At 45.6% G+C, this 13,729-nt stretch overlaps 1 protein-coding gene across 3 annotated transcripts in view; it reads left to right on the top strand.

Moving 5' to 3' along the window:
* Positions 1–13,729, top strand: part of LOC139056003 (membrane metallo-endopeptidase-like 1) — a 61,454-nt gene that overhangs the window by 22,041 nt on the left and 25,684 nt on the right. For all 3 annotated transcript variants that reach the window (XR_011512090.1, XM_070533764.1, XM_070533763.1), the window contains exons 10-16: positions 512–731; positions 2,499–2,603; positions 4,805–4,858; positions 6,366–6,389; positions 7,497–7,600; positions 9,239–9,294; positions 10,604–10,655. Coding sequence is in view for 2 of the 3 variants with exons in the window: in XM_070533764.1 (XP_070389865.1) it covers positions 512–731; positions 2,499–2,603; positions 4,805–4,858; positions 6,366–6,389; positions 7,497–7,600; positions 9,239–9,294; positions 10,604–10,655 (615 nt within the window). In the remaining variant the exon portion in view is untranslated. The remainder of the gene's footprint in view (positions 1–511; positions 732–2,498; positions 2,604–4,804; positions 4,859–6,365; positions 6,390–7,496; positions 7,601–9,238; positions 9,295–10,603; positions 10,656–13,729) is intronic.

Genomic DNA, 13,729 nt, shown 5'->3' with positions numbered 1-13,729 from the left:
CTCCTCACGTTATGCTAAGTGAGCGGCCTACAGAAGCATTGCATACGTACCACTATTCTCTAGATAACTACAGTCTGTAATGACAATACACACCTACCTTAAGCGCCAGGCTGCCTCCTGCACATTCTATTACTATTAAACGCTAAGGCTCACTTTACACCTAATTCTTACATATAGGGGAATTAGTTAGGGGCAGTTACTGTTACTTAAGAAAGCGCCCCTACCCTTCTACTGTACTCCCTCCTCCATAAAACTTGCCCACGCGAGTCAAACATGACCCCTCATACCCGACGCTTATGAGTACAGGTGTGCTAGAAAGGACCGTCATTGCTCGTAATCGTAAGAAAAAAAAATATCTTAAATATTAGCATAATATACGACGCCACTATAGTTGACATATAATTAGTCGGAAAATATCCAGTACAGGACGAAGAAGATATTCTCGTAGCCCGGTGGCATACGCTCAAAAAGGTCCGAAAGCAAAAAAGTTGCCGGACGTGCCCGCCCGCAGGCGCCACCTGATCAACTACATGACGTGGCGCGTCATCCTGGAGCTGGGCCCGTACACGAGCCAGCTGTTCCTGGACATCCGGCAGGAGTTCCTGCGTCGCGTCGGGCTCGCCGCCAACGCGCCCCGCTCCGAGCACTGCCTGCACGACCTGCTCGCCGCGCTGCCGCACACGGCGGGCTGGCTGCTGAGGAACGAGTCCGGCTCGCTGCGAAACTCGCAGGTCTCGGCCTCGCCCTTAATTTTAAGGCGGAAACGAAATGCGGGGACGTTGCGCGCCAAAACCGCGATCTGATTACGAGGCACGCCGTGGTGGTAGTGGAGGACCCCGTATTAATTTAGACGACAACCGGTGAGTTTCTTTAACGTGTCCCCGTTGCACGGGACGTGGGCGTTTTTTTTTTGCATTTAAACCCACCCCTTTAAATGCCACAGCCATGGCTGGGTTCGAACCCGCGACCTATTACTCAGCTGCGCAAATCCATAACCACCGCGGCGGGTGGTCTCCTTCTTCTTACGTATACTCTGAATCTAATGCAACAAGTGCCACCTGCGTCTTCGACTGTCAAGATTATTTGGTCGTCGACCGGGTAACTTAAATGTGTGTCGCGGCTTATACTTTGCTATTTGGTGTCGCACTGAATACTGACTTTAACTGTTCTGCCGCATGTTCATACGGTATACACGTTCTCTCGCACAAAAGTTGTCAGTATTCGCTCCTGAAGTCTATACTCTACCAATCTGTTCGCGCGGTTTCTAGGTGTTATTGCAATGTACCAACAAGCTGTTCGGCGCTGCTGCAAGTGAATGCAAATTACAAGCGAGAATGCAACCGTTCGAGCAGTCGATTGCGCAGGCTTCGATCTTTTACTACAAGATAAAGTGCTAGAACGTGGAAAATAATTTAGTACATGCGGGAGAGTCCGTTCATGTGTATACACTATACTCGCTCATGAACCCAGACTAGACAGTCGTTCGCAGGAAGGTGGGGACTTGATGAGATGAACAGTAGTAGAACAGGGAATGTCGCTGGGTCCATTGTTTCGACAAGGAGGCTTCTGTAATAGAAGAAAGCAGCAGTTAAGTATGCTTTCCAATGCTGGACTAATTGGGACAGCATTCAACCATGCCATATTCGCTAATCTCTCTCTCTCTCTCTCTCTCTCTCTCTCTCTCTCTCTCTCTCTCTCTCTATATATATATATATATATATATATATGTATATATATATATATATATATATATATATATATATATATATATATATATATATATATATATATATATATATATATATATATATATATATATTGTTTTACGTGGCAGAAGCAGGCGTGAATGTTCAGACACGCACGTATGAAACATGGCGTCAAATGCCAATAGAAAAAATGTAGCTTCGCCTTCTTCGTCTCTGATTCGCTAGCCCTAGCTTCATTCATTATCTCTTATTCTTTTTTTTTACAGAGAATATTTTTAGACAAATGTTGAAGTTCTTGACTCCATATGTTCAAAGTCAGCCCGCATTAGCGTAGAATAAAACAAAAAGAACTTTCCAAGCAAATAAGGTGGTTACGAAATTTCTGTAGACAATATGCACCTAGCATGCACCTACACAGAAGCGTGCCCAACGTTTGAAACGTTATTGACTGTAAGAACTATTTGAATCCGTATGGAACATTGCTGCTTTACATTAACGGCAACCACGCGTGCAGATAATAGAGATCACCGCATGCTCCTTTTGAAAACTGGGCGTCTTGAAAGAGGGGACACTAACAACAACAACAAACAAAAAGCCAAGAGAAAAAAGGAAGCAATGCTACAGCCGCAGGGCATAAGGTCGTATGACAACTTATCTACATCAGTTTGGAAAAAAAAAACACTGCCTTAAATATACTGTCATTCACTGGCCCCACATTTTGAAGGCTCCTATTTGGATCACATCGCCGGTAACTGTGCTTACATCGATGGCTTTTTTTTTTCGTTATCGTAGAAACAAGTCGAGAGAATGTGCGAGGAACTGAAGGCCACAATGGCTCACAACCTGGACTACAACGAGTGGATGACCCCGGCCACGAGGCAGCACGCCCTGTCTAAGGTATATCGAGTCAAATCAAATCTTTATTTCGACGCCAGTACGTCGCGGGGACACAGCCACAAGGTCGCAAATTCGTTTGAAAAGGAATTATGCCCCATATGCACATGCATGTAATATCACGCTGCAGATTTGTTGTGGCAGTCGCAAAATGCTTGCGGGTCTTAAAGCTGTATATAGTTAGTACTACTATGCGCTGGTAGCATGACACTAATGTTCAGGAGTCAAACCAAACAAACACACATGCTTATGCGCACTCACGCGCGCACAGGCATGCACGCAAGCACTGGTTGCATTGTGCTGTTTGTTTGTTTGTTTGTTTGTTTGTTTGTTGGCTTGACACCGGCGCTAAAACGCTGCCTTTCACGAATATTTTCGTGAGTGTAGTTTAGTGTAGTGTATACTGGGTGTTCAGCATTAAGCTTTATGGTTTTCTTGAAATTAGGCACTAGGACGCACGTGAAGACCATCTGTGCAAATAAGTTATGTTGCAAGGGGCACACAAAGTGAGATGAAAATTATCACTGCCAGCAGCCCAATGAACTAAAATTGAATAATTAACGTTTTGTTGACTGCAGTAAGTGGGCATGTTTGTTTTGAAAGGTTAGAAGCAGTCGGTTTTCTACACAGTATCAGTTGGAAGAATTCTTCTAACACGTCCGTGCTCCGAGATATCCGACTGCAATTTTTAATTGCCCTCCTCATGATTACGCATTCAAGAGAGTGAGGATCGACGCAAAGCTCATCCCTGATGTGAGTAGCTGTTGTGTACGGTGTTTAGTCTGCCAACGGGCTGGAGGCACAGGCAAAAGTGAAAACTGTTTCCCTTCCCCTCTCGGCTGGCGAAATCAAGTTTGACAGTGCGACGTGCCGCGCAGTTGTTCCTCCCGATTTCAATAAAACTTACTCTACTTGGGAACCAGCAGTCACTTTATTCGCGTAGCCCCGGCAAGGAGCGTGCCCGCTCGTCTAGTCACCATTACGCACGCGCACTGCCCTCCGGCTTCGCCGCTAGCGCCGTTATCTCGGCATGGCAGCTGCCGCCATCGTTACAGGTTGCGCGGTCGCGTGTTACGACAACGTTTCCGGGTTCTTCGATTTTTTCTTTCGCCAGCCGAGAGGGGAAGGGGAAAAGTTATCATATTTCCCTATGCCTCCGTCGCGTTGTCACACTAAACGTCGCGCGCAACAGCCGCGTCACATTAGGGAGGAGCTTTGCGCCGATCCTCACTATCTTGCATGCGTAATCATGAGGAGGACAATTAAATATTGGAGTTGGATATCTCGGAGCACAGACACGCCAGAAGAATTCTTCCAATTGATACTGTGTAAAAAGCGACTGTCTCTAACCTTTCAATACAAACATACCCACTTACTGCAGTCAACGAAAAGTTACTTATTCAATTTTTGTTCATTGGGCTGCTGGCGGAGATAATTACCTCATTTTGTGTCCCCCTGGCTACGTAACTATTTGCACCGGGGGTAGTGACGTGCCTGCCAGTGCCTAATTTTAAGAAAACCATAAAACTTAATTTTGAATACCGTGCATATAGTCTTCACGGACTGTATAGATAACGCGTGAGCGCTTAGACAGGTCTTTTTGTACGCGTTCTTAACGCCAGGTCCCGCCACTCCGAATCATAGAGCGTTTAGCCTCTACTTTCGCCATCCGTAATTGTCGATGTCGGAAAAAGTTGAGGCCACAAAGCTGAAGTAAAGGTCGTAATTCAGTAAGCAAGTGTACCTGGTTATTTTTCACATAACTAATGCCAACTATAAAAATATAGTGGTGCAGCTTAAAATGGGACCGATTACATATTGTTCGCAGTCGTTTTTAGTTACCCGAGGCAATTTTTTTTCTAAATGCAATTTTTTAGTTTATTAGTTACATTTACGCATGCAATCTTTTCAATTTTTGTTTAAGAGCATAAGCTGTATTTGAAAAGTTCTGAAACGTGCTCAGAAACACGCAGTGAAGCTGCTCGCACGACGTTATATTTAACGCGCTTCTCATTTCAGGGATCTGATGATGGCCCGCGCCATACGCAACAACGAAAGAAAAAAAAAATTATGCTTTCAGAAAATATGAGCGCTTTCAGTCGCGTTTCCACACAACACACGCGTGAACCCTGCTGTATTCTGACGTCTCACTAACTTGGCAACACCTCGCGTTACCCTCACGTGCCTCACGCTCTCTCCCACAGGTTCAGCGCATGAAGTTCGTCGTCGGTGACCAGAACGACGCCCTCGTGGAAGACGTGAGTTTTTGCGAGCTGATCGCTCTGTAGCCAAGTTCGGCTATAGCGCTAAACTGAACGTCGCCTCAAACAATGCCGCCGTAATAAAAACAAAGCTGAAGGTATCTTGAGATTCATATCCACCACGAGAGAGACAGAATGTGGTTTTCAGGAAGCACCTTGAACGCCTGTTAAATGTTCAGATATAGCATGATCTTACGTTTCTTTTAAATGCTGAATATACTTTGTTCGTAAAATTTTGATTTTAGACGTGCCAGAAATTCGTTACAATCTCCTTAGCGTCTGCATTCCGGTAGACGTCACCAAAAGCCAAAGCCTTTACACGTAGTTTCAGTTTTGATTCACATTCAGGAATAATTCAGTTCATTTCCATGCTTTTAATTAAGCTACTCAGTAAGTGCCACAAATGTGCAACAGGAATACCTTTTTACGTATGTCTTGCCGTTTAGCTCATGTTTTATAGGTTATGTCCAAGCCCAACCCCTAACGTCAGTTCCCTCGGAACAGCAGAAACAAATCACGAAGACTACGCTTTTGCGGGTTTCAAGCGCCGGAATCGGTTGCAGGAACAGGAAGCACGTCATGGCCGCCTTGTTTTGGACGTCACCTATTCCATTATCTTAAAAGGACACTAGAAAGCAACTTATTCTGCTCACACTGGTAAACTATTCTTTCTAAACAGTATTCTTAATTCGCTCGGCGTTGATTATTACCGAGTCTGGCGACTACGGCCCAGAGTCTTTAGTGACAGGTGGCAAATGTATAATTTGCTGGTTAAAATTATAATAATTTAGCGAAATGTGCAGTAGTTCTAGTTAGACCTTGACCAACTAACATTAGGAGCGCTGACTAACAGTTTGTACACGCGCGAGCTGCACGACTTTTTGCATTGCACTGAGTAGTGACTCGTGTGTCAGCACGCTGTCTGGCCACGCCCCGAAAAAAAAAAGAAAAAAAAAACATCTACCTGAAATCGAACACGTGTGTAGATGTTTAGACACTTGTTACATTTCTATCGTTTTACGCAAAGTTCCCGTAGTGAAATGAATGCTTTTATTGGTAATGCACCCTTAAAATGCCCCGTTAAAGCTTTGCGCCTCCTTTTGTGACCTTTGTTTGCCCAGGTAATGCCCGGTTAATAACGAACAACTAGAAAAAATACAATTCGTTGATTGTGCAACATCACATACAGACGCCGCCGAAACGGCAGGCTACGCACAAAGTCGTGAGCAGGGACGAAAGCACGAAAACCGCTGACTCACTCCATTGCAATGTAAAATTAAGCTCTTTGGTGATTTAAGTTACGGCTCCGATGCTGCACGGAAAGTTATTTTTTTTCCCGCGATTTCCTCGCTTGCTCGGACGGAGAGCTCAGATTACCAGTAATTTAAAGACTCCAGTACGAGTACTTGAAGTGGTATATTGTCGCTTTAAAAAAATTTCTTTTGTCTGCTTACTTGTGCATTTTCGGTTTTCTACAGAAAATTCCTTTTCTTCTTTTGCCTAGATCATGTCGATTGAGTTGCCTTTCGTAAGTACGGACTCTGCTCCTACCGCTAGACCTGATATGGCTGATTCGCGAAAATTATGTTAATTGGTAGCCCGCGCAACGCAGTAATTGCGGAAGCCAATTAAGGCAGAATAAGCAAACCGACCATAGCATGCATGAATTTTCGCTAGCCGGTGCGCTGGAAAACTCTACTATCCACCACGTCTAGAAGGAAACAGCTGGAGCCGTATAAGTTCAGTGCATGCGTGGTGCGTCGACTTACAGCAAGAGCTAGGTCATCGCCACTTAAATATTACGCATTGGCGGCGGCATTCCCACGGAGCGAAATAGAGAAACGCTCGTGTGACCAGATTTAGATGCACAATAAAAAAAAACGAATCGAAAAGAGGGGAGGCTGGAATGCGCCTCGAGAGGCCGTCGCCCTCGATGTTCCCGACTCGATATGGCGCAAAAAAGTGCCTAATATCGCGACGTTTTTGCGGAAACACATTCCGGAAAGCTCTAGTTAGACCAGGGTGTCCAAGCTTTGGCGGACGCAAACCGTATCGGGCGTGTACAAAACAGCACCCATCGAGCACGACAGAGCGCGCGGGACCCACAATGGAGGTTGCTTCCCCAAACCTTTAGGTGTGGCTGGGGTCGCCTGTTTGCCAATTCTCTATTAAAGTGTTTTGGAATGGAGTGTCGAAGCCACACCCGTGAGCTCTATTGTAGGATTGGCGAATTGGCGAAGCGAGCTAGACATACCCCCCTGCATTTCGAGCGCACTTCCCTCTTTTGCTTTTTGTATATAATTATCGTAAATGTATTGTTAAACCAAGAAGGGCCGCGTGATCTTTGGCGGCGACGAAGATCTGCCGCCTGCGGTGAGCTCGAAGCAACCGGCAGAGGCAACCTGCATTATTTACTCTTATCACGCAATGGTGGTTAATACATTCACGAATGCGTCGTGATTTCACGTGTGACCTTTCACAACGTTTTCTTTTCCTCGTCTTTTTTAAGCAAGCGTATGCACGACGAGTCGTTCAGTTTGCTGTCCTTTTGTGGAGCAATGTCGTGAAAACACCATAGCGTGACATTTTTTTTTTCAACGGCCTGTATCATCTAACCAATTGCTTCTCGCTGCAGACCGAATACCAGGACACGTACGTCATTCTTGTCGTCAAGCTGATGGTCTCCGAAGCCGAACGAGAGTGGCAAAAGCTCGCATGGAACCGACCAGAGTTCATCGAGTGAGTCCAGTGAGGGCGCAGATGGTCATACACATGTGTACGGGTCGAGCATTTAATATGCCACCGCGGTGAATGCACGAATTAAATAATTAACCATTCATATAGGAGGATACATGGCTAGTTGTTCTCAGCACGAATGCTAGCGAATGAAGAACCGCGAAGAGCAGTAGGCGCTGTCTTGAATATCGAAACGGGTGCATTGTTTTTATGCACGAACACGGCTTGTCTTCTGTTTTGTTCTTCTCTTTCTTTTTGCGTGTGTTTGGCAGGAGGTTGTCATGAGTGGCATGCACGTATACCTACGGTATTTAAAAACACTACAGCATAGTTCTGTGCTCGCGGTGTTTCATAATAACGTACCGCATTTGGACTAATTATAGCGCAAACTGCACCCCTTCCCTCCCTCCCGAAATTTCCGCCCTCAGAACGCTCCTCGCATTATATTCGGGTTCGTGCACGAATATAACGGCAGTTTTCTCGTCTATCACCTCGCGCGCTCTTCTGTAAGTTCTCTAATAGCCTCAAATAAAAAAAAGCAAAGCCATTTCTTTATGAGGAAGAAAACTATTCATTAAACACTTAGGTATTGTTTTTGTTTCATTAGGAGGATCAACTTTACAGTTGTTGTCGTCGTTGTTGTCTTAATTGCTGTTTGAGTTGTATGTATGGTGGTTTTTGTTGTTGTTCGGGTGTTTTTCATCAAGCGCCATTCAATGCTATTAGAAATATAGTGGACCCTGTATAAACGAAATCCCCTTAGACGATAATGCAGGATAAACGGAACAATGGCATCAAATTTTGTTGGCCGCCCAAAGGCTCAACGCTGGCGAATTTCGCACAAATGGATCCAATCTTTTTGCAAACTTCGGTTAAACTGAACTTTAACTGGAAATATCACCTAGCACCAGCGCACGCGACAGCAAAATCCGCCAAACATGCCAAATGGACATGCTCTAAATAACGAAGACAATGCAATACACCAGGCAGCTTCCCGAAAATTTATGCAGATTAAAGCCGTCGAAGTTGTGTTTCGATCATGAGGACTTCGCTATAAGGATCCCTTAGCAGGAATAAACCACTACGGAATAGGTAGGACCTTACAGCCAGGCTGCCACTGCGATTTGTTCACACCAGTAGCAATAGAAAATCTTAGATGATGCCCTTGTTGCTTGGTTTGAAGAGACAGGTAAAAATATAATCGGTAAAATTTGAGGCGAAGGCTATGCTTCTGTTAACGAAAGCACAGATATTACTGGTCCAGTGCGCATTACTGTATCAGACCTGATGGCAAGACATATGCAGGTCAAAGTCTGCTGCGCTATTTTGAGCAAGAAGACTAAGGGGAGTTACTGGAAATTTATTTCGCGCATAACGCTGCCTTGAGCGAAAGAAGTTACGATATTAGAAGCAGAGCGCTGTAAAGCATTTCTTTTTCAGCACATCATTATCAACACACTCTGACGCTTTTGTAATAATGCAATTCTTGGCGATTGTTTCGTCCTTCGCCCAAATGAAAGTTAGAATAAACAGAGAACATTTTTATGTATCTTTTAGTTCCGTTTATGCGGAGTGTACTGTATGCAGATGTGGACAGTCTCATTTAATGTTCATCGTCAACTGTGTTGTCTTTCGTTCCAGCGACGTGCCGTATTCTTCGTTAGAAGTTTCTTACGATCCAATATACAACACAGTTGGTAAGTTACTATCATTCTGTTGGACGGTGTGATACACGTTTGTCGACAACATACATGCACTAAAGTCACGAGTAATACGAGCGGAAACGTCGAATTCGTTATCAAACAACAATTAATCGTGATATGTCAACTCGAATCTGACAAGATAATAAGTAATAAGTATGCTTTGTCGTTAGTATCATCAATTATTTTTGTGTGTTTTGAGTACTGAGTACGTTTGTGAGGCACTTTTGTTTTGCATGGGCATTTAGCCAAAAACATATTACAAATTTTCACGAATTGCTAGCATTATAAGTCAACGGATCCGCTTGGCGCACCAAAGATGTGTTTGCGCACGCGCAGTTTTGTCCATTCCATACTCTGGATACGCCATAAGCCTTGTAACCTCCCAATCTGTTGTGCCTAAATGGCTGGCCACTATACACTTATCAAACTGCCGACAACACTCGCGCTTTGGCTATACGTATTACGGGCTTCCGATATGCGCGCACACAAATTGGAGTTTTCCTCCTAACAATTTGCGCACTGCTAAAAGCTAATATTTGTTGTTCATCGCATTTAGCGCAGAGCGGGCTTCAGGCTTATAGTACATTCGTGGCTCGGTGACCTTTACAAAGTGTGTATTTTTCAGATACTCTCTATAGTAGCGGCTGAGCTAGCTTTCATTTGCGCATTATTTTGCTTGAGCTGCAAACATAAGATCGATAGGAATGTAATTAAATGCGCTGTTTATAGGTGTCTGCGACGCCAGGCATCATGTCATCGTACGCAAAGTACGACGCTTAGTGTGAAGTTCACCTGTAAACCGCTTCTGTCAATTTCGCTCCAAAATTATGTTGCTTTTATGGCAAATCAGTTCGGCGGAAGCCCGCAAGGAGAGCGTAAAATTGTAATCCACTGGCTGTAGCACAAAGCTGCAGAGTAAACACATACGGCTTTTCCAGAAAGTTTCGCAGTCAAAGCAAAATAAAATAAAAATATTTAGCTCTAAATGTAAAGCCACCACCTCGGAAAGGCGTTGGTGCCTTGTTCGAGTTCCGGACCCGGACGAATTTGTTCCTCAGCTACGAAACTTTCTTATTTTTTTAAGGAAACGCGTGTGATTTACTCTGCAGCCTTGGTGCTGCCTTTTCTCATTGCTTTGAGACGGTGACAAAAAAATAAGCACGACGCCGAGGCACTGTTCTTACTTTAAAATGTGAAGAGCTTTCTGTCATAAAATTCAGAGCAGTGAAATTACACTGGAGACCTGTCAGAAGCAAGTAAGATGCCCATATTCACTTTTTCTTTTTGTTTTTATTCATCGCAGTCGTTCCAGGTGCGATGCTCGAACCACCTCTCTACACGGACGGCCTCAGCCCGTAAGTCATTCCCTATGCCGCGCGAAAAATAATTTCCTCAATGCACCCCCAAAGTCAACTCCAAAAAGGATGTAGTTGGGAACGGACGTATACCTTGCACAAATATATCAAGGTGTTTTTACAGACAAGCTATAGGTTTAATCATAGTACCGACCTGAAGCACTATCAGTGCTCAAAATTAAGAAAAAATCCACCAATGGAGGAACAACCCATGGATGCTTTGTCCGGCGATCCTAACACGAGGACGTACGCGAGCTAGCTTATGTAGCTTGTGCTAGGTTAACTAAAAGAAAATATACGTGAAATAAGTCAAGCTATAATTATAGACACGTAATTATAAAAGTATTAACCTTTTACCCGTAAGATGGTCAGCCAATTGGTTCTAATGCAAGACTTGAAGGTCATCATCCGAGCAGTTCATGATCGGCTCCGGACGCACAAAATGCTGACGCTATTAATTTCTACCGCGTGATGAATTTATAACAATTTCATCCAGAAAACCTACATCGAACTGCTGCATACCTTCTCGGCACGCATTGTTTCGAGCCAGCCAAAGCATTTCTATAAAGCGCACCTTATTGGTAGATCACACGAACCATTAAGCGTCCCTTCTGCACCCGAGGCTGTGCGGCTCAGTGTTCCGTTGTGGACAAGTTGGCCACCTCAAATACCCACTGCTTCGGCGGTAACATTTTATTTGATTGAGTGCAGAATGTGGAAGCATTTGTGCGTTTGGATTGACGTTTAGGCGTGAACCGCGCCAAGGTCGCTGTTAGATATGGAGCTGTTTCCTGCGATTACTTCGAGTTCCCCAAACCACTTCGAATCGCAGCACAGCTAATTGAGGAATGCCGAAGCAGGAAAGCACATTCCAGAGGAGCGGCCGAGCAAACAAGTTTAAGGCAACAAGTTCACGTGCCAACAAGTTCGTGCGCCGCCGGGATTAGCAGGTGGGCATCCGACAATGGAGCATGAGCAGCCCTCCCCTTCTCCTCGTTAGAAGTGCATTGCCAGTCTGCGAGGCAAGACCACAGAGAGCCGCCAGGTGTGACACCGCGACACGGGCGCCTACCATTGGCTGAAAGTGGCGTCATCGGAGCGAACTCTCCCATTGGTCAAACATGACGTGACTTACAGTGCTCGAAGGGTTTATAAGAAGCCTTCCAGAGAGACCTGAGCATTCTGGGATATGCCCTGATTCCCTGATTCACCTCTCTCGAACTTCTTGCCGCGGGCCGCAGCGTCCGAGTTGCTGCCGGCCCGTAATGACTGTACAACTGTTAATTGACGCTCACCTCCTTGTAAATAATGTAGAATAAATTCTCCCAAGTTTGGTCTTCATCCCGGAGTCCGTCCCCCAACCCCTACATCTGGTGGCAGCGGTGGGATCGCCTCCGAATGCATCAGCTGGTGGCAGCGCTACGGATGAACCTTCGTCGAGAGAGATCCTAAGGAACCGGGAAGAGCGAAGAAGAGAGAGCCTTCGTCGAAAGATGTCCGAAGAAACTGGGAGTAGCGAAGACGGAGCGAGCCTTCGACCCAGGGAGTCCGGAGGAACCGGCAACAGCGGACGAACGAACCGGATGGCAGGGTGCTGCAACCGTAAGTGAGCGCGTGGTTTTTTTCCTTATGATTCGCCAGACTCTAATGTTGTGTGTTCATTTTGATAGTTTGGGGAATCGGGAGTTTGTTGCATTGTGTGTTTGCACAAATTAAGGAAAACAGTTTTAACCACCTGTCGGGGCAGCTGCCATGGATCTTAGAAGGTTGACGAGGTTAGACTTGTTGTTGGTGTGCGACGATTTGGGAGTTGAGGCGGACGAACGGATGGAAACGCCAGCTAGCATAAAGGCGATTAATGATAGTGGCAATGATGACAAAAGCATTGAGCTTGCTTGGGAAGTGATACAGGAGCCACGGGAGCGTGTGCGTCGTGTACGTTTGCGGGAGCGTCGTGAACTTAAGAGTGAGAGTAAGCGTGAACAACGCGAGAAGGAACGGAAGCATGAGCTTCAAGAACTTACTCTTAGGTGTCAGCGTCACGAACGTGAGAAGGCACGCGAACGTGAGAATCAACGTAAGCTTGAGCGAGAGCAAAAGTATGAGAGAGAGAAGGCAGCACTGATCAAAGAGATACAGTATTGTGATCAGTTATTGGCACAGAGACAACGGCTGTCTGAGAATTCTGTAGGTAGTACAGAGCGAAAGAATGAGCAAGTGTCTAGTGGTTTTTCGCCAGAAGCCGACGAGAAGAGTAGTGCCTGTGAGATTAGCTGCAGATTCATAAGTAAAGGGAAAAGGCTAGCTGTTAACGATGCCTTAGTGGCAATAGAGGCCGTTAAAGGCCAGAGTGAGAGCGACGAGGTGCTGTGCCAACAGATGACTGTGGAGACAGCTAGGCCAGCTGCGAACAAATTGGCACAGTTACCGAGCGTGTGCGTCGCTGGTAATGTTAGCGAGGTTGCTAGCGAAGAAAAGGGTACTGCTGACCCGAGGGAAGCGAGCACCCATGTAGAGCCAGATCTGCGTGCAGAAGTGAAGTGCGAGCTGAGCGGTGCAGTTGAGGGTAATTCTCAGGATTGCGAGCTGCGTAGCTCAAGAGAATACAACTGCATTGTTCAGGGATCGGTGCGGCTCTCCGCCAGTCTAGATGGCCTAGATAGGGATGATTCAGTTAATCATTCGGACTGTGCGCGTGAGACAGCGATCGATACCGACGGGCTGTGTGCCGATGCACAGCGTGCGCTGGGCAATGTAGTAGAGGGCAGTTCGCAAGAGTGCGAGGGGTTTTGGAGCTTGGATTTTGTGGCGGATGGACGTGCTTTTCGGGGCTCCGTGGCGACGACGAAATCATAAGTTTTTGTGCATGCTTTGAGCTTGCTTCTGTTTTTATTAGCAGTTTTTTTGTATTTAAATAGTAATTGGGCGTGCGGACGCTCCTGTGTCGAGGCTTCAGCGACTTCGTTCGTGGCTAGGTGGTCTTTTTTTCTTCTTGTTGGCTGATGTTTTTGAAGAGTTTTGTTTTGCATGGAGCGGGGGCGCAAATTTTGAATTCGTGGTAAGCGTGGTAAACG

The sequence above is a fragment of the Dermacentor albipictus genome, chromosome 2, assembly GCF_038994185.2.
Source record: "Dermacentor albipictus isolate Rhodes 1998 colony chromosome 2, USDA_Dalb.pri_finalv2, whole genome shotgun sequence".
Classification (NCBI taxonomy): Eukaryota; Metazoa; Arthropoda; class Arachnida; order Ixodida; family Ixodidae; genus Dermacentor; species Dermacentor albipictus.
Note: the sequence above shows the minus strand (reverse complement) of the source record. Positions and strands in the feature narration are given on the sequence as shown.